Source organism: Triturus cristatus, chromosome 7 (assembly GCF_964204655.1).
Source record: "Triturus cristatus chromosome 7, aTriCri1.1, whole genome shotgun sequence".
Classification (NCBI taxonomy): domain Eukaryota; kingdom Metazoa; phylum Chordata; class Amphibia; order Caudata; family Salamandridae; genus Triturus; species Triturus cristatus.
In genome coordinates this window covers 886612250-886634039 of record NC_140590.1, presented here as the reverse complement: position 1 = coordinate 886634039, position 21790 = coordinate 886612250, and the positions used below count along the sequence as shown (strand labels likewise).

Genomic DNA, 21790 nt, shown 5'->3' with positions numbered 1-21790 from the left:
TCCTACCATTTTTCTTCCATGTCTTAAGTTACATTGAACAGACCCTGGAATTCTGGGTCATCAGCTTCATAATCTTGGGGCTCTGGGGTTAGTGGTGGTTCAAAGTCCAAAGATTTCCTCGTGTCTTTTCTGTCAAAGGTTTCAATGGTATACAGCCTGTTGAAAGTAGTATCAAATTGTTTCCTTTTGGAGGATCCCCTCGAGCCACTTTTTTTGCTTCATCTGAAGCGCCTGCGTCCTTTTTCCACGGGTGCTTTGAATGGCGTGTTTTGCCCTCTCTCGACCTTCAACACCAGTGCCATTTTGGAGGATTGACCTCCTGCAGGGTCCTCGGTATGTGACCAGAGGGGCTGTTTTGACCTCGACTTGCCTTTGATAGGCAATGGGTTCAGTGCCAAGGTAGATTTTAGAGTTGGAGTCCGATGTTCTCTAGTCACCGGCTCCTTTTTTTTTTGCGTTACCTGCCAACACTTTTCCTTGAGTTTCTTGTGCTCTGGCTAAACTTAGATGGTCTCTTACGGGGTGCAAAGCCTTCACCAATGTTATTCTCCTTCGCTTGACAGCCCAAGGTCTCTTGAGGACTGACTTACCTTCTGTGCCTGCATAGGTTAGTAGTTATAACAATGGGGTGACCCAAAAGCCACTAGGCCTGGGTAGATAATGGTACAAAAAGATATGTCACAGTGGAAATCAAATGAAACCGAAAAATCAAGAACGCGTATTAATCAGTAGAATCTAATCAAAGTCAAACACCACAATTAATTCCTTACAAACAATGGGTTTACTTTAATTGAATCATAGTATTAGAATAAATCAATATATACAATGGAAAACAAATCCTAAATGGATATATTCTTTAAAAACATGTGCACAGAGTAGTCCAACAGATTTGGATACTACACCCAGGAAATGCCAATAGTCTCCCCTACTTTTCTTGCCCCTCTTTTGCTACTCAACAGCATACCTCACATCACATGCTCCCACTTCGTAGTTGAAATTCTCAATACTCAAGTACCACCCACTTACCAATTCACAATTAGATTTCACCTTTTCTCCGCCCCCAAGCAGTTGACAGATGACCAGCAGCACACCACAAAGCGGCAGTTGGATTCCAATGTGGATGAAAGACCGACATACCTAACTCCAACAAAGCCTTTGACTGCCTGAAAAAACATGCAGCTTTGTGCCTGTTGAAGATCTTTGCTCAGATTGGTTGCAGCCAGAGGTGAGACTCTAGGGACTACCCAAGACTTATTTTCTCTTTCCTCATGTGAAAGTGAGAACCTAGTCTTACAGAATTCTTTTGATAATCAAATGACAGATTCAAATTCCTCACTGTAAGGGGTGCACTTTCTCCTATATAAGGTCATACCCAAAATAACAGTTGATCGAAGATATCAAATCAAATGTTGCACAGAAAGGATGTGAATGGACTGCTGAGGTGGCAATACGCAAGTCTTTGGACACGCAAAACTCCAAAATCTCAAAGATGCCAAAGAAATGGTATAAGTTAACAATACTTTCATAACAAAGTTGATGCAGAGTGATAACTATATACAAACAAATGTCACTTCAGAAAAATGCTAGAAACCTGCTCCTACACATCGGCAATTCAAAAGGGGAGAGGTGTTTGGGGGAGAGGAGGTAGAGGGATCGTGGAGGTGCCAGGTGAGCCACAGATTTCTAGCCACAAGCAGCACCGCAAACCACACATTAAATCTCATTTGCTATATTAACATGTCTTATGAATGATCCAAATAAGCCCCTGCACTGTTTCAGCATTTTGCCAACAAGTCAACCCATGTGTGACAATATACATACCTGTTTCAGTTGAAAGTTCTCTTCCTTCAGTTTCATGACATGCTTAATCTTTTGCTTTTGGTTCTGATGGCCAAGAAGTTTTGCATATGCTTCACTAAGTTTATTGAGCTCGTCTTGAGCTGCTCCATGTTCATTCAGCAATGCGTTCTTTTCAGCCTCAAACATGTCCAATTGTTGCTGGAATAAAATTGAATGTCACTCGGACACAAATACATTCAGCCTCATTTCATCCAAGTTTTATCGAAGAACAATTAGAACTACCTGTCGGTTCTGAAACAGGATTCAGATGTTCTAGAACAGCTCAATGAAAATAAATCTTACTTGAACCAAAGTGTCAACATTTATTTAAAAAAAATAAATAAAAAAAATTGCAGGATGTAATTTAGATTGCGCTACAAAATAAACGTTACTGGTCGTGCAACATCACAATAGCATTGAAGGAAATTTGGTGATAATTAGCAGGAGCAATACCTCACCTGGAACGGTTTCACTTTGTGATGCAGTTCCTCATAGAGAGTCCGCCACTTTTGGGTCTCCTCTTTAAATTGCATTACTAATTTGTCATCTATGGATTGTCTTCTGTAAACAGAAACATCTTTAAATTACCACAAATCTTCCAAATTGTAAGTCTTAATATCCTTCATCAATGGTTTCCCCAAGCCTGGCATGGTTTACATACTACTGTGCCCCCCAAAAACCTCAATGTAGTGCATACATTTCCAGCAGTTTTTTTTTGTCAATTTATGGACGAGAAGGCTACAAAATTAAGCAAGTAACTATTATGTACCATTTGACATTACAAGACCACTATACTTGGATGAATAAAATACCAATGAGTGAATATACAAGAAGGAATTATGCCATTTAAAAAAAAAAAGCTACAACATCTTTAATGTTCTTAAAAGCCTAATTATGCATTAAAATTCACATTATGGATTTAATCCCTACTGTTCAAGTTTTCCTATTAAGTGAAAACTAAACAGCACTTTATGAATCATCAACATGTATGGATGCATTTTGCTGATAAATCCTCATTTAGGCACATAAAATCCAATACTGCTAGACACTGAATAAAATGAGGTGCCAGGCTGTGAAAACACTATTGGCAGCTAATTGTGTCCATGCAGCAAGGGAAGGGACAATGCAGTCTGCTCATTAAAAAGAAGGGACATACTGCAGACAAACAAGTTACTTACCTTCGTAACTTTCAGGTAGAGACTAGCTGCAGATTCCCAACCTTTTTGAATATTCTCCAGGCAGACTGGATTCGGAAAATTCTCAGTAGTACCTCGGTGTGCCGCAAGGTATCACTGTGTGGTTCTGCAAGGACAGTTACCCTCTGGAAATGTGGGAGGCCTCTATAAGCCTCACTCCCGCGCATTGACATCCGTTGCTTTCAAGGCTGTCCATCTCTAGAAGCAGAACCATGAAAGCAAGTTGGTTGATAAGAGTGTGGACTCCAACACTTGGGATCTTATTGATGGGTAGAGTAATCACACAACAGGGATTATGGGAGAGTTGGTGAAGAATCTGCAGTTAGAGTCTCTACCAGAAAGAGCATTACCAAAGGTAACTTGTCCGGATAAAAACTTCTAGCTGCAGATTTCCCCTTTTGAACAGATAAAGCAATAGCTATTCAGAGGCCGGTCTGGGAACTGTCCCCAAACCAGTAAGCCCTACAAGACGGAGCAGGCAAAATGCCTCTCCTGGCAAAACCTTTCCAAGCAATAATGCTTTGTGAACATATGGCAGGACACCACATAGCCATCTAGAAAAGGTCTAGGACAGGGATACCACATACCAATGCAGCGGTAGCAGCTTTAGCCCTTGTAGAGTGAGCACAGAGTCAGTCCTGGAAGCTGCTTCTTGGTGAATGCGTAGCAGATCTAAATGCACAGCACGATCCTACAGGAGAGGATTCTCCTCTTAACTGCCTTGCCATTTTTGCCCCAGAGAAACCAACAAAGAGCTCATTGGCCACCTGGTATGATCAATGCACAAGGTGAGCGCTCCTTTGGGATCCAAGCAATGGAGCCTCACCTTCTCCTGAGGGATAAGTCTGAGGATAGAATGCCAGTAGGGTTATAGTTCGACCAACATGGAACGAGTCAAAACTTTCGGCAGGACCAGTTGTCTGGGAAGAGGTATTGCATGGTGTACTGACAAAGTCTGAAGTTCACTCAGGCCATACAGAGGAGATGCCAATGAGAAAATGCCTTGACAGTAAGGAGCCGAAAATAAAAGCGGTAAAGTAGCTCAAACAAGAGAGCAAATCAGATAAGTCAGCACTAGATTTTGGGTCTATTGTGGCATTACAAAAAGGCACATGGGAAAGGTATAGCAACCCTTTAAAAAAAAAAAAAAAGCACCCCAACCGTTAAGTCATACAAGGGCAGATCTAACAACCTTATGGTGACTGAAAGATAACCCCATAACTGTACCCAAAGCAAAATCTTGCCATGCAAGAGAGAATAACCGAATGTTAGATAATTTGGCCTGGAGAGAGTCAATCTGGCATATGGCTCACCAAGCCACAAATATGTCACAATGACAGGCATATGCAGTTTTTGTTGAAGGACGCCTGGCTGCCAAGATGGCAGGTTGAAGGTGTTTAGCTGTTGCCGCTCAATCTCCAAGCAAGGAAGTGGACACAGCAAAGGCCTGGGTGCAGAACTCTGCCTTGTTGCTGCAACATCAGGTCCTCCATGATGGGCAGCCTGATCAGAGCACAAATGCTCAAGCTCAGTTCTGCATACAATACTTCCCCTGCCAATCAGGAAGCTATTAGGAGGACTTGGGCCTGGTTGGTCCTGATCTTGTTGAGAACTCCAGGCAGCAGTAATATAGGTGGAAAGACATACAGGACTCCAGAGTTCCACTTGAGGTGGAAGGTGTCTGAACGAATCACACAACATGTAGAAGTGCTGACATTGCAAGTTCGGCAGTGGTGAAAAGACAGAGCCAGGAGTCTCCCAATTCCCAAGAGACCTTGCACACCTCTGGGTTTAGCTGCCATTCGTAAGCCACTAGTTGTAGACAGCTGAGCTTGTCCACCCTGGTATTCAATGAACCTGCCTAAAGGTTCACCAACAGGAAAATGCCTTTGCGATCCATCCATTTCCAAAGGCAGATTAGTTCAAGGCACAGGGTCTGTGACCCCCACACTGCTTTGTTGCAGTACCGCACAGCTATGGTGGTGTGTGAGCTCCTAAACCAGCCTCCCCTTGATGGACGTCAAAAAAACGTTCAGTACTAAGCAGATGGCTCTCTGCTCCAGGAGGTTGATCTAAACCCATGACTCTGCTGGAAATTAGAGGCCTCTGATCTCCACCTACCCCAACTCGCAAAGGAGATTAAGTGTTTTCCAAAAGTCTCCACTCAAATCCCCTATAAGAGGAGTAGCAAGAAACTGTTACGGTTGTTCCAGCTAGTGAAAGCTTGGACCACAAGACTTTATGGAGATGGGTGGAGAGAGAGAAAGGCCGGGTTGCCTGTGGAAGGGTGAAGGCGCCTGGCAATTTGCCTGTTCAGTGGAGGCAGGTACAGGGTTAAACCCATGCCTCTACAAAGGTATTGGTCAAGACTTTACTGAAGGGGAGGAGAGGCTCAGAAGCAGTCTGGTCAGGCAGCAGGACTTAGGTCAGGCTATGACCACCATAGTGGGAAGTTGAAGACTTTGGCTGCACTATGCACGACAGTCATTTTTCAGTCTTCCTACCAATTATTGGCACAGGGCTGATTGAACTCATCCAGGTCATAGCTTTAATCAGAGTCTGCACCAAAGAGGGAATGCAAGGACTGCTGTGAGATAAAGCTAGCGTAGAAACCTCAGTCGGATTCGATTGCAACATGTCAGTCAGGCCAGCACTGAATCAGCCTATTAGAAGACAACAGGGGCCACCTGTTTCAGTGGCAAAGATGGTATAGTGTGTACAGAGTCCAGTGGAACCCCAAAGGTAGGCAGAGGTAAAGTTAGATAGCACCTCACTATTTGTGGTAGTGTGGTCGAGCAGCAAGGCTTTATCAGAGGACAGTGTTAAGCATTTGTTATACACAGTCAGCAAATGAATTCACACAAAGACTGAACTTCAGACCAATTGTTTGTCTAAAAATATTTTTTTAATTTTATAGAACCAAGCATGCCTGGCAAAGGCAAGTGAAAATTACTTTGCAGTAAATATACAGTTTTAATAGTTTGTATTGTAATTGCACTTTGTTTTGACTTGCAGTACGGTTTCTGAGAAATGCAATGCTTTGTAAATACAGTACATATACTTTGTATAAGATTTTCAATAGAATTACAGGAGTTACTTTTGAGATTTCTTATCTTACACAATGTAGTCTACCTGGATACTACACTGGGAGATTTCCTGTAAACCGGTAAGTAAAATCATTGTTAGTGCAATTTCAAAGAATTTCTTTAGGTTTTAAAACTCGAAAAACAGTGTTATCCTATGGAGGAAAATAGTGTTATCGGTTTTAGGGTAGGTATCCGGTAGTGGGAGCTTAGGTTCTGGGGGTAGACTCAGGGGTCCCCCAGGGACAGGGATGCACTCGTTACACCCTCAGCGGCACTAGGGCGTCCGGGTGCTGAGGCCAAATGTTATCCAATGAGGGATGGGGGGCCTCCGGTTGGTGGCTGCCGACGAGCAGGCCACTTGGTTGTCGGAGCAAAACTCATGGATTTTAGCTTGGGACTAATGGGGGAAAAAGTAGCACCAAAAACGCACCCTAAGCCCTTGTCAGGAGACATGGTTTTGCTCTGGTCTCATACGCTGACGATTCTCAACTCATTATTGCTACCACCAATCAGCCTGAAACCACAGCTCATAGATTTCATTCCTGTCTTACGGAGATCATGTCTTGGAAGGGTCGGGATTACAGATAAATTTAAAAATAAACAGATAAAACAGAGGTGATGGAGTTTGTGTCGGGTCTGCCCATGTGGAACCAATCGTGGTGGCCGTCAGAGGCCGGAGAATGTCCATCCCCAGTAGAGAAGGTCAGAAATTTGGCGTTCTCTGACAACAAGCTTAACTTTGGTGCACAGGTCAATAGTCTTACGTCCTCATGTTTCTTTCTCCTGAAGACACTGAGAATTGTTTTTCCTTTTATACCTCAGGAGTTCCAAAAAACAGTGATGGTGGCAGTCTTTCTTTCAAAGCTGGATTATTCCAATGCTCAGTTTCTGGGGATTGACGAATTTCAACTGCAGAAACTGCAATCATTACAGAACGCAGCAGCCAGGCTCCTATTGGGCTTACGTAGAGGACAGCCTACCTCAGCTGGGATACGATCTCTCCATTGGCTGCCTATAAAACAGCGCATAGAATTTAAGTCTCTTACACTCGTGCATAAGGCAATCTATGGCGGTGCCACGGACGATCTTGAGTTTATTTGTATCCCATGCTCCATCACGCATCCTAAGATCGGCCACTCAAGGTCTTGTTAAAGTGCCAAAGATTAGAAGAGAAGGTTGGGGTGGCCAGATTACATACTGTGCGGCGAGATTTTGGAACAAGCTGCCTCAAACTATGAGGCTTCAATCCAACCTCCAGCTGTTCAGAAAAAATCTAAAAACACAGCTCTTTGCAACTACATAGGTGGCGTTATACCTGTTTTCCCTGCCACTACACTCCGCGCCAAGATGCCTCTGCATTCAAGCGCTTTGAAAACATATAAACAAACATAAGCTGCACCAGGGGTGCCGGGAGCAGGGTTCTGTTTCGACATCAGGCACCCTGTTTGCAATGCAAGGCTTGGGGATGAAGGTCTTCTGGGTGCGACCACCACTTTGAGAAGTAAGTTGGGGATTGGTTAGGAACCGTCGGTTTGGCCACCCAAGACTGTGGGGCATCTGGTGCAGGGGTGCCTTTTGGAGTCAGATCTTACCAGCTCCTGGTCATGGTTGGGTTGGGGGGGTGGGGGTGGGGGACACCTTCCAGATTCAGGCTGAAGGCGTCGGCTTGAGGCAGGTCAGGGTTCGCCGGATATCAGGTTAGGATCTCCCGAGGGGAGTTTGTCATTACGAACTCCACAGCACCATAATTGCTACACTGAAGAGTTTGGTATCAAAATTCTCAGCACATTAAACCCACACTACTGCCAGTGTGGGATTTAATGTAAAACGCACACAGAAGGCATCTTGGAGATGCCCCCTGAAAACTAACCTACCATTAGTGTCCAGGCTTTCAGCTGCCATCACCAGACATGTTTCTGGACCCCTGGAAAGAGCCTACTGCTCTCTGCGACCTGAAACAATGCACATCCTGGGAGGAGGTGCCAAGCCTCCTCTCCCAGGAGGGGCAGGGTTCACAAAGGGGAAGCTTCAAAGGCTTGCTGCCTTTGTGAGCTTCCCCAGGCCACTTGCTACTTTCAGACACTGGCCGCCACTGGTTCTGACCCCCACTTTGGGCGGGAGAACCAGTGGGGAAAAGAAAGCGAGGGAAGTGTGCCCACCTCTGCCAACTCCACCCCCTCACGTGGGGGAGGTGAGGTGAAGCACAACTCAGTCCCTGCCATCTTGCAGATGGGGTGACTCCGCCAACCATGGACAGGCTTATGCCCCCCTCCCACTGAAGGGTGGCATAAGGGGTGTACCCACCCCAGGGGAGGGACCCATTGGTCCCAACCTTTTTACCTACCTGTAACGCCCCTAAATCTAGTATTTAGGGGCACCCCTGAACCGTGCTTCCTCGCACCAGAAGACACTATGGAAAAAAGAACCGGACAGCTGTGTAGAAGCACATGAAGACACTGACTTGGCCCCAGCCCTACCGGCCTGTCCTGCGAAATCAGTGTCCTGCAGCCAGCAACCTCAAACACCAGAGGACCTACCTCAACAACAGACTGTCTCCTGTGAAAACCAGATTTATTAATCTGCAACCTCTGGTTCCGGCCGGACACTGCGGATCCGTCCCACTCTGCACCCTCCATCCATGGCCCAAACTCAAGTAGCAGGCACCCAAGGCACTCAGTCAAAGCACATCAGCAGTTCAGCATAAAATGGGAGCAACCATGCAGAAAGAGGGTACTTTCCCACAGCCTCCTGCTAGGAAGGGTGAAGCCCTTTCAGGAACAGGCAACGAATTACTGTAGGGAGAAGGTGTGACCTCCTCCAGCAATATGGCCTAGCTTCAAAAGAGTCTACTCCCTCAGGGAAGCAAATTACAACACCTGTTGCAGAACCAGTTTTCCAGGAGGAGTGGCGCATGTCACGTATACCAAAGGGGTATGCTCATGACTTCACAGGAGAAGACTTGCTTCATATTGGCTTAGGGGCGAGGGGGTATCCTGGGATGTTTGACGGCTGAACCCCTAGGAAATATAGTTAAGCAGCACGGGTAGCACTGTGGGAACTATTGCCCCATTGGTTAGTGAGTCCTCCCCTCACACCAATGAGATAGAGGCACTGAAGTGGCACCCCAGACCCACAGTCTGCATATCACGACTAGACGGAAAGATGACAGAAGAAATGCCCTGCTACTCCCTGGACCCAGCAAAGAGTGGCAGCACCAAAGACAGGACCATACCTGCTTCATCCAAGGAGCCTGCATAGAGGACTGTGCCGGTTGTGCCCATTTGTGTAAAAAGCTCCACTTGTGCCATGATGGAAGAAGTGACTGCAAGGGCTAGGTGGCTAGTCACCTGTTAAGCTTCAGGGCCACCAAAAACTAGTATCCTGCACCTGTCGAAAGGCCAGCTGCCCAGAGAAGTTGCTCAAAGCAGGACGATGAAGTGCTCGTTGGGCGACAAAATACAGACTTCACGAGGTGTCCCCAAGATCATGGGATCCATGGCCAAAGTCAAAGAGGACTTTGGTCCCCTAAAGAAAAGGATTTGCTTACCATTTAGCAACCACTGGACCTGCTATAAACTGGGAGATCAGTTGACCAGTGGCAAATGCACCTGCACTGGAATCTCCTGCTGCAATGTGGACATGAGTACTGAGGACGGAGACAGCCCCTAATGTTCGTGGACACCAGGGTGGGTCCAGGAAAACTCTTCAACAGCCACAAACCCCAGCATTAGGACCACTTCTTGACAGTCGCTTTAAGGAGGGGAAACAAAAAGATACCAATGACCCCAAGACAGCAGACTTCTACAACAGGTTGACCAGAATGGTTCTTGGAACTAGCCCCAGTCCACTTTGGCTAGTCCAAAAAGACCCTAACAGGCATTTTACCCATTGCCTACAAAACTGATTGCAATGTTTTATTGCATCCAAGAGCTTAAAGTTGAAGTATTTTACTTACCTTTGGAAAATCTCAGATTCCCTTCAATAGAACTGGAGTCAGATTTGTATTGTGTTGGGACCTAACTGTTCAGGTACTTTACACCATTTCTTTGATAAAGCCTGAAGGCTGTTCGGCTACTACAGAGGACTGAGCTAAGGGTTTCGTTAAAGAACCCAAGTGGACTTGGGGATTGTGACTATTACCTTTAGCCCTCACAGCCACACCACATAATCCACTATCGTACACTTGCAAAGGAGAAATTATTTTGCCAAAAATCCATTTGTTTAGTCTCATGGTGGGGAGGAATGGTATGGAAAGTATTTGGATCGACCAGGTTGGAGGATGCTTCAGACTCTCCGAAGTGGGATGGTGACTTAAGTGAGTCATCAGGCACATGGCGATAATCAACCCGTCTGACTGACCTGAACAGAGTACGGCCCAGGTGCCCAAAAGGGTGTCAGTAAGTTCCTCATTGAAGGGTAACAGTGGCTCAGTGGGAGCCAGGCCAGGTTGCTAAACTTCACTCAAATCATTGATCATCACTTCCATGACTGGCAATTGTAGGTTTAATATTTCACCTGGCCTCTATCATGACAGCAAAAGCATTGTTTTCCTCCAACAGGACCCACAGTAGACAAGGCCAGTATCTGGAGACGCATCGAGGCACTGGCATTGCATAGTTCCTTATACCAGTTTTCCTAACCATAATGGAGAATAAAATCATACCCTTCATCAAAGTTATCGTTATCGAAGTCAGAGCTGAAAAGATGCAAAGTTTGCCTTAAAGAGTGGCAAGTTAAGATAACATCCCACTGGCATCCTGAAGCCCTCGATAGCAGTTCTGGTGGGGGAATACAATCATTCCGTCATCATAGCTGTCTTTGTCAGAGTGTCACAATTAAGTTATGTAAAGTCTGGGCTTTACCAATTGGCAAGCTGTCCGAGGGATTGCCAAGAGGTTGCACTCCAGTTGCAAATTCAGTTGAGGTTGTAGATGAACTAGTTTGGAGTCAGACAGCATTATAGGCTGTACACATTTATCTAGCATCAGCATTCATGGGAGCGGGAAGGGGATGGCACTAAAGCGGGAATCAGAGTCGGTGATAGACTTGATGTGGGTCCAAGGGGGTACAGACTGCATCTAGGACAGTACCAGCGGTGAAGTCAGACTGGAAACCCCTGCACTTGTTTGGGGCACAAAGTTATGCCACAGGGAGCAGGTGAAGTGCAGAAGATCTGCAGCAGTCTCTCTTGAAGGCTTCCAATTGCTGTGATGACACAGACTAACCTAGAAAGTCAGGGTGCGCCAGAATGACAGAATGGTCTTGGGGAGATTAGAGGAGAGACTGGGAGGTAGGTTGCCATATTTGGCACTCTAGAGTTAGAGTGGTGGAAAGGGATGGTTGCCCTCTTGGATTTCATTTTTTAACTTCAACCACAACGAGAATCTGCCAAGGGAAGGACTTTGGCTTCACATCCCAGGAGAGCATGCAGGTTCATTGGTGTACATGCTACAGGCCCTGCAGTCGTGGTCTCCCAAACAGACTTTGTACAGGTCTGTAGCAGACATTGGTCTGCAACGGTCTCTGCAGGGCTTAAACCCTGTGGTTTTAGTGGGTGACATTTCCCTTACACACTTGATACATTCTGATGAGTCTGGCCAAAAACAACGGGTAAGCTCCAGATGTGCATTAGAAAACATGGAAATGAAGGAACTGGCGTCAGTGAGCATGGGTGGTGCTTGCATGCAGCTCCACTCACTTCCAAAGTGGAGCAACACTGGTGCAAAGCCGCACTATGACACCTAGTGTTGCATAAGAACTAAGCCCGGGGATTAGTCACAAGGTGAGTAATCGCAGTTATGAAGTAGCCATCAAAAGGTCACTTAGGATTAATCAACATGGCTTTACTTATGGAAAAATATGTCACAAGATACTTTGTTATAAGTTGAGCAACATTCTTCTACAGCATTGCATCCTTCACAAATGCACATGCTTTATAAGAGGAGATGCCCTTTTTTCACTCACCAACCATGCGTTTTACTTTTGCTGCTAGATATATTACTGGTTCAATGACTAGTACAGGGGTCCTGCTGAACAGACCTCGGAGCAAGTGATCAAACACGTAAAACTATGTTTAATTGGTCAACACAAAATTAGTACAAGTTAACTTTTAAGTCCCTAGTATAAGGTACTTTTAAGAAAGGATTAGGTTACTTACCCTGTAAGCGTCTGTTCTTGGCATTTAGTGCTGTCGAATAACTTGCTTTGCATACTCCTGCCATCTAGTGTTGGGTATAGATGTGTGCAATCTTTTCTTCTTCAAAGTAGAAAGTCATGACAAAGTCACTTCTTCGCTTGTTGATAATGCGCATTGGCATAGACTTCATTGCCTTGGCCACGAAAGGAACAAAAACCAGGAGTGGCTGCGCTCTTCGTGGAAAGACCCAAGGACTTGGCCGTGGCCCGCGAGTCCTTAAAACGCTTCAGTGCACTGTCAGCCTGGTCACCAAACAGGCGAGTGCAACCAAAGGGCATGTCCATGAGCAAGCTCTGGACGTCGGTCGAGAACCCAGTAGATTGCAACCAGGCGTGGCGACGCAGCGCCACGGTCTTACAAATCGCCCTGCCCTACTAGTCAGTGGTGTCCAAACCACACCGAATGGCAAACTTAGCCGCATCCTTACCCTCAGCAACCGCCTGGGAAAGCACAGCATGGTCCTCCTCAGGACACTGAGGGAACACCTGAGCAACTGTATCCCACACCGTGTGGGAATAGCGGCCCAATAAGCAGGCAGTGTTCCCTGACTGCAGCACCAAGCTGGCTGAAGAGAACAACGGCTTACCGAACCGTTCCAGCTTCTTAGAGTCCTTATCCGGCGGAGCCGTTGGAAAAGCACACGGACGTCGAGGCTTGGATGACCAGACTCTCAGGCGTGGGACGAGTGGTCAGAAACACAGGGTCACCAGGCGGTGACGCCTGGCAACATTCTTATCCACAGGGGGCCCCCGCGACCAAGTGCCCAACAGGAAGTCGGTGAGGGCGTCGTTGAAGGGATGCAAAGACTCCGAAGTAGACACCGTCTGGAGCACCTCAGTAAGGAGCTTCGTTTTGAGGGCCACCGTAGGAAGATCGTGGACCTCAGCAGCCTGACGGAGCACCATCGTGTAGGAAGCGCCCTCCACCATGGTACAGTATATAGCATAAGGTCGTGGTAGCGTACTATTTTGAACAAAGCAAATTAGTAGTAGTAAAACACAACATTAATTGATCTGGTATGAATCCAAGTATTTTAATTTAGAAAAAAGGGAAGAAATCCCAATTGCAGTTGTGTTCAAAGCATTAACATTCAAAGACAATGCTGTTATTCAATGTAATTTAAGTACAATATACTGCAGTGCTCAGTGTGAAAGTGGAAAAAATTAGGGAGGTAGGGGTTCAGTGGTAACGTGAGGGTAAGGGACAGGGAAAAGGTATTAGTGACATAAGTGCATCAACATTTCCTGGTATGGTTCTTTTCCAGCCTCAACGAGGTCAATTGTTCCGGAAGGTACACAACTTAAATGGACAATCAATGGTTTTAAAATAATGTCGCTGAGTTTGAGATATGCGTTGTCGACGTTTTGACCCCTGTGGGCAGGACTGGTTGTCCTTGCAGTGGGGTCTTCTTCAGGACTGGGAGGAGCACCTGAGGGATAATTGGAGAGTATCGGTGTAAGGGCAAAGTTTATAAATTACGCCTTAGGGTAATTCCAGCTGCCCCTCACTTGCCGCCTAGGAAAGAAAAAAGTGCCCGCAACAGTGTCGCTTGTGCAAGCTGGCAAAGATGATATTTATGCAACTTGTATCTGCCCTAAATTAAAGGACCTGAGGTACAATTTATTACATCCATCTTTTAAATTACATGGTGTTCGAACATGCAGGCAAGCGGCCAAATTATGCTTTAACCCAACGAAAACAAAATTGAATTGTTGGGTCACAAAGTTTTCAATTAGTAGCAGGAAGGCACAAGAGAACGCCGAATGTGGATCAATAAAAGCCAGACTGAACAGTTCCGTGATGACTCTCTGAAGCATTCGAACTCTTAATCGCAATGATGATTAAAAACTCAGATTAAGTAATATTTTAAGTTTTAGAAAGATTTACAAAATGAATTTGAGTAACTTAGCAATGTTTTACATTTTTTCTTTTTGCAAAGCTTTTAATCAATCATGTACAAGTAATAATTACCTTACCAATTGGCATCTCTGGCCACACGTCAGCCCCTGGTAAATGGTACAACAGGTACCCAGGGAAGTGTGACCAGAAAAGGCCTCTAAGGGCTGCAGCATTTATTGTGAGATGACTGCTGATTAGCCAGAAACCGGTCCCAGGATACTTGTTTCCGGCCCAGGGAAGACATGGCTTGCCAGTTTGGGCTGGACTGTTCCCATGAGGCACAGTGTCAAACTGATTTGCATATGGCCATGTCTGAACTGGGGTGGTGGAGTGAGCTAAAGAATGAGGATGGAATAAACTCAGAACAGTTGACTGGGGGTGAGAGCTTGCAATGTTCAACACTCCGTCAATCATCCCCTTTGGTTTTACCTTTAGAGGTCCTGCATCATTACACTCACTCTGCCTTTTCAGTCTGCATGTTTTGGTGCAGAACAAGGTTCAGAGTCGACATGGCACACATCTGTGCCATGCCTACAACCCACTGCCCTGGCATATATCGGTCACCCCTCTAGCAGGGTGCACTATACCAGTGGGGAGGGTACAGGTGCATGAGCCCTGTACCCTTAGTGTCTAAGGCCATTCTTAGACATTGTAAGTGCAGTGCTGCCATTAAGAATATATGGTGCTTGGAGTTTGTCATTACGAACTCCACAGCACCATAATGGCTACACTGAAAAATGAGGCTTGGTATCCCACACTGATGCCAGTGTAGGATTGAAAGAGAAATGCACACAGAGGCCATCTTGGAGATGCCCCCTGTAAATGAACCTGCCACTAGTGTCCAGGCTGAGTGACTGCTTTCAGCCGCCACCACCAGACATGTTTCTGGACCTGTAAGTCAAGAGCCTGCTGCTCTCTGGGGCCTGAAACAATGCACATCCTGGGACGAGGTGCCAAGCCTCCTCCCCCAGGATGAGCAGGGTTCACGAAGAGGAAGCTTCAAAGGCTTGCCACCTTTGTGAGCTTTCCCAGGCCACTTGCTGCTCTCAGCAACTGGTCCCCACTGGTTCTGTCCGCCACTTCAGGCGGGAGCACCGACAGGATAAACAAGTGTGGGAGAAGTGTTCCCACCCCTGCCAACTCCACCCCTCAGGTGGGGGAGGCGTGGTGAACACACAACTCAGTCACCGCCATCTTGCAGATGGGAGTACTCAGCCAACCAGGGAAAGGCTTATGCCTACCTGCCACCAACCACAAAGACGGTCTCCAATGAACACCGGATTTATTAATCTGCAACCTCCGATTCCGGCAGCCGGACACCACGGATCCGCCCCACACTATATCCGCCATCCACGGCCCGAGCAGGTAAATACAAGGAGGTCCCCCTGGCGATCCAAACCAAGATCTGGCGACCACTGACCTTCCTCAAGCAGATGACTGCAGCCTAAATCCGGAAGGCCCCCCCAAATCGCGAGCAGGAGCTGGTAAGATCCGACCCCAAAATGCACCCCTGCACCAGACACCCCACAGCCTTGGGTGGCCAAACCAACGGTGCCTAACCAACCCCCAACTTACCTCTCGAAGTGGTGGTCGCACCCAGAAGACCTTCGGCCCCAAGCCTGCAGTGCCTTTAAAAACCGAAGGCTCCCCCATTGCAAACAGGGCGCCTGATGTCGAAACAGCATCCTGCACCCGGCGGCCCTAGTGCTGAGGGTGCTTCTTTGTTTCCATTTGGCTGGGGCTAAAGTCTAGGAGCTACGCTCCCACAACCAAGTGGCCTGCTCGTCAGCAGCCACCATCTGGAGGCCCCCTATCCCCCATTGGGCCTCACTCTGCACCCGGCCTCCCTACGGCCGCTGAGGGTGTAACCCTAGTGCATCTCTAACCCTGGGGGACCAGAGTCTACCCCCATAACCTCAACTCCCACTACCGAATACTTAGCCTAAAACAGATAAGACTATTTTCCTCCATAGGATAACAAACGTTGCCAAGAAAAACAGTCAATAAGTGTGCAGTAAGAAAAACCTAAAGAAATTCTTTAAAATTGTACTATTTAATCAAAACGATTTTACTTACCTTACAGGGAATGTCCCAGGGTAGTATCCAGGTATACTACTCTGTGTGAAAAGTAATCTCAAAAGTAACATACTTGTAATCTTACTGAAAATCCTATACAAAGTATAGGTACTGCATTTACAAAGCATTGCATTTCTCAGAAAAAATACTGTAAGTCAAAACAAAGTACATTTACAATTGCAATCCAAACTGTTACAAACAGTATATTTACTGCAAAGTACTTATCCCTTACTTGTGCCAGGCTTGCTTGGTTCTAGGAAATAAAATAACTAAAAGAATATTTTGCTACAAAAACAATTGGTCTGAAGTTGTCTTTAAGTGTGTGAATTCATTTGCTGACTGTACAACAAATGCTTAACACTGTCCTCTGATACTGCCTTACTGCTTGACCACACTACCACAAAAATAAAGTGAGGTACAACCTAACTTTACCTTTGCCTACCTTTGGGGTTCCACTGGACTCGGTGCACACTAACCTCACTTTGGTATAGTATATATAGAGCCAGCTTCCTACACATTGTCCTTGGATGGTGTGGGAAGCTGGAGGTGAAGTCTGGGCATTTTGTGTTGTCTGTAGTTGTGAACAGGTCCGCAAAATCATTCTGTTCCCAGGTGGTATTCCGCTAACAGATTAATGTTGTAATGTAGAGCTAAAAGGTCTGAGATCGGCGTGATAACTGTAGAGAATGTGTCCAACCCCTACCCCTCTACTCTAAGTTGTTACCCCTGTATGTTCCCCTGTAGTAGTCTTGGGGAGAAGAGTGGTGACTCATGCCTCTTCCTCATACCACCAAGGCCAATGAAGATGTTTTTGCGCCCACCCACTAGGAGAAGAGGCGAAAGGCACCACAGCGACTTTGTGTTTGTAGTGCACCCATGGACTTTGCAACTTTGTGCCATTTTTCATTTTCTCAAGAGCCTGGTTAACCTGTGGGCAAAAAGGAATTATTTATCAAAGGAGACATTTAAGAGGCTCTGGTCCTCTTCTCCAAAGCCCAGTGGCAACTGGATCAGAGGTGTCCTTATGCGTTAGCTTTTCCTTACCGGAGAAGTCGCAGTTGAGGTGGCCTGCATGCAGAGGCTGCAGGTGACATGGAGGAGTCCAGGAGGGTTGAAACCCTGATGGACTCGAACTCTGGAGGACAGGGGAACCTTGTTGGCATGTGGTGCAGAGGCGATAGGTGCAGTAGTGTCTTCGGGTGTTGGCGGTTCCGGAGGCCTTAGATGCTTCTCTTTTGGAGCTTCTTTAGAACAGGGCCACTGTTCAGAGTTCTTGAGTCTTTCAAAGGCAGGCAGTCCTCCCAAGTTTCTGGAGTCACAGCTGCAGGATGAGCCTTCTTTGGTGCAGTTTTCAACGAGGGATGCAGACAGGCCAGCAGGGTTGGTACCAGGTCAACTGCTTTAATTTCAGATTGTGGCGCTTTGGTGCCTTCTCCCTTCTTAGGTCATCAGTATCTGCCTTTAAATACTGAATTTAGGAGTGTAGGGTAGTAGTCAATGGGCTCCTGACAATTGTGGTCCCTACTACCTTATATGACCACTTCCTGTGCAAAGTGGGCATAACCCTGGCACAGAATTACTACATATAGAAGATGTTTGATACCAAACATCTACATGTTCAGTGAAGCCATCATGTAGTTGGGGAAAACTCGTTTGAACCAGTGTCCAGCACGTTTTAATATAGACTTCCTGTCCACTTACACTGGCAGTAATTGGACTGACTGGCAAAGGGGTATATCTGCTCATGCAGGTAGGTCCTCACATTTAATATTAAGCACCCTGCCTTAGGGCTACTAGGCCTGCTGTAAGGGTGACTTACAAATATGACATGCAGCAATGTCCCTCCCAGAGGCCGCCCCTTTTCTCAACTCTTGCGCCTTGACACAGCTCCCTCCTATACCCAAAGAAGACTTCTTCCCCCTGCTCCACAAAGTCTCCTCTGGTTCCCCCACTGATTGCTGCCCTCCAGCAATTCTCCGGACCGCCTTTTCAACCTGCCCGGGCCCTCCACTGGCCCTCCTGAACAACTCTCCTGCTCGGCGTGGTCCCCAGTCAGTTTAAGAACGCCGAAGTGGTCCCCATATTAAAAAAACCCAACGCCGACCCTACGGTCTTGGGCAATTTCCGCCCTATTTCCCTTCTACCCTACCTGAGCAAGGTACTTGAGACGCATGTGACCAGCGCCCTCAGCTCCTTCATTGAGGACTCCAATTTTTTGGATTCCCAGCAAGCTGGGTTTAGACCTGCCCATTCGACAGAGGCGGTTATCCTCTCTGTTATGGAGGAACTTCGCAGAGGCGCTGACTCCAACATCAGCCAAGCCTTGGTGCTCTTAGATCTGTCAGCGGCCTTTGACACGGTCGATCATACCATCTTAGTCGATCGTGTCAAAGAGGCAGGCATCAGCGGGACGGCCCTCAATTGGGTTCGTTCCTTCCTTGCGGACCGCCATCAATCGGTCCGTCTTTCCCAGTTTACAGCAACCCGGACGAGAGTCACCTGCGGTGTGCCGCAGGGTTCATCCCTGTCACCCCTTCTCTTTAACCTTTACCTCTCCCCCTTGATTCGCTCCCTCTGCGGCAGGAATGTCACTGCATTTAATTATGCAGATGACATACAGCTCGTTTTCAATCTCGACTCCTCGGACGCAGCGGCTCAAGACTTCCAGTCCACCCTTTGCCATATCAGCAATTGGATGAGCACTCACCATCTTAAACTCAATCCCGACAAGACGGAGCTTGTTCTTGTCGGAGGCCTATCCAACCCCTGGAACTCCACCTTTTGGCCCCTCTCCCTCGGCCCTCCCCCACACCCTGCTGACAAAGTAAAAAGCCTTGGGGTTTACATCTCCCAAGACCTCTCAATGAAGCACCAGGTTAGTGCTACCGTGTCCTCCTGCTTCTTTCAACTCCGGAAGATCCGGAAAATAGCCCATTTTCTGACGACTGAAGCCCTCACCCTGGTTCTGTTGGCGTTAGTCATCTCTCGGATCGACTACGCCAATGCCCTGTATGTTGGCATCCCACAATATCAAATCAATAGACTGCAGCTGATCCAGAACCAGGCAGCCCGCCTTTAACACCACCAACCTAAACATCACCACGTTCGTCCTCTCCTTAAGGCCCTCCACTGGCTTCCTGTCTTGGAGCGCTGCAAGTTCAAACTCGGCTGCCTGACTCCTAAATCTCTGGCAGGCATCGGTCCGTCCTTCATTTCCTCCCTCTTGCATCCCTATACCCCCTCCAGGAACCTCCGCTCCTCTCATCTTGCGCTCCTTCAGATTCCCCGCTTCAAGCGCAAAAAACACGGAGGTCTTAGATTTTCCTTTCTGGCACCCTCCTTTTGGAACTCCCTGCCGCTGGAACTGAGACTCTCTCTTTCTCATCTTCACTTTAGGTCTCTCCTAAAAACTTACCTCTTCCATGGCATCTACTCATAAATCCTTTTCTCCCCGTCTTCTGCCTCCTGCTGAATTAAGCAAATAGCGCCAAGAAACCGTCCGGTGTATGTTGCGCTTTATAAGTAATTTTTACATTACATGTGTTGCCGTGTTAATTTTGTATGCACCAAGGCACACAGCCTGCAATGGCAGTCTTGCATGTGCTTGGTGAGGGGTTCCTTAAGGTGCACAGTTCGTACTGCAGCCCTTAGGGGCCCTCTTTAGTTCCTCAGGCCCTAGATGTCAGGTTACCATTTACTAGGGACTTGCAGAGGATGCTAAAGGTTTTGCCAATTGGGGGAACAATTGTACAGTTTTTGTAAGGAGCTCTGGCACGGGGGAGCGGATTAGCAGGAACCCAGTGAACTTTCAGTCTCAATCACATTTACCAGGCAAAAAGTGAGGTGACTGTCAAAAAGGGGCACTTTCCTACACCTCAGCTACAAGCTCCTGCCCTCTTTTTGAGTTCTTCTGGGAGGTGTTCCTCCATTTAGTCCTAGTGGACTAAATCAAATCTGGCCAATAATCCTATGGGATTAGCAGTACGCCAGCGACTGGTGGACTATGCTCCTACACTTTCCAGAATCATCAATAAGCTTACTCTCCTTATCAGGAGTTGGCGTGTGACTGGCAGGCTGGAATTAGCCTTCATACGGGCGCTGGAGACAACCAGGAGTCGGGTGGAATTTGTCCTCCGATATAAACAGGGTCAGAGTTTATTAATTTATTTAATCATCCCTGGGAGTGACGGTACAGGCTTACGCATTACCTTAAACATTGTTGGTATGTTGTAGCATACCCTTGAGCATAGGGAGATAGTGTCCTATATGTTGTGCAAAGAGTTTAGAAGAGGATATCTTCCACTAAATGGTTTTTGAAGTGCTACCTGATAATTTGCAGCCCTGCCAATAACCTCCTGATAGGAGGTTGTATCATCAGCAAGAGACTGCCTAGCAGGGTACAAGTCGCAATCAGAGTCCTCTTGACGGTCAATCTCGTAGACTGACCAATATCAGGTGACTGTGGTACATCAAAGGTCTCATACCCTGTCCACCGGTGAATTAATCTGGGGACCCCCGAGGAGTGATGTGAGTGACGGATCACCCAGAGAATGAGGGGGAAGAGGGTGGGGAGAGGAATAAAGGGTGGAGGAGAAGATGGTGTAGGATGGGGCTAATGACTGGTGGCCTTGTCAATCTTCCTCTTTTTGGTTGGCACCGGGAGATCGATGGCTATCTGAAGGCACTTGGACAGAGGTGGTGCGGAAACCAGTCTTTGCCAGAATGCGCCCACGGTTAGGTTGAATTTGGATTTGCCTCTGATGGGTATCCAGTTTCTCCTGCATTGTGGAGAAGTGGTTCCACTTGAGTACCATGGTCAGATATGTGCCGGTCTCAAAATTTTAAGAACCAAGACAGATTTTAGTTTTGGATGCAAAGATTGAGTTGGTTCACTGGGCGCCAAAAGGGTTGGCTTTGGCTGAAGTTTTAGTGCTCAGCCCGAGTATACAAATCAGATTTTCAGTGCAGAACCATGGCCTCCTGGCAGTGGTCGCCCAGAAACTTTGTTCAGCCAGAGCCTAATATCTTTTAGGTGGCCGGATGGGGACTTCAGTGCTCACAGTATACTGACCTATCGAAAAAGCCTCTTACTTGGCCTTCGAAGCTTTGTGGAGTTACTTCGACATCCAAGTGTCTGAAGAGGTCGGGCCGGTTGTCAACCACTCTATGCTGCACCTCTGCGACGTGCCCTTCTGTCTCGAGTATTTGACCAAAACGATCGGCAGGTCTTGTAGTCCTCTTCCCTGTGTTCGACACAAACAGGCTGCAGACCTAGTGAAAGTCGGTCTATGAGTACTTGGTGTGGTACCTCGAGCAGAAACTGAAAGGTGCCTGTTTTGCTAGCAGGACATTCTATGGCGAAGCAAAAGGGGATTGAAAGATAGGCCAAGAAGGTCGAGGCTCAAAGGACTGCTGTTCAAGCGCAATCCGACAGGTGATAGTTTTCAGATATTGAAACGCAAAGTTGGGAACGTATTCAATAATACCGGTAAGGGTGA

General features: G+C 47.0%; 1 protein-coding gene across 1 annotated transcript in view; it reads right to left on the bottom strand.

Annotated features, from left to right (window-relative positions):
• Positions 1-21790, bottom strand: part of HMMR (hyaluronan mediated motility receptor) — a 415301-nt gene that overhangs the window by 21667 nt on the left and 371844 nt on the right. The window contains exons 19-20 of the mRNA XM_085617832.1: positions 2298-2400; positions 1822-1998 (exon numbers count right to left, since the gene is read on the bottom strand). Of these exons, the coding sequence (XP_085473958.1) occupies positions 1822-1998; positions 2298-2400 (280 nt within the window). The remainder of the gene's footprint in view (positions 1-1821; positions 1999-2297; positions 2401-21790) is intronic.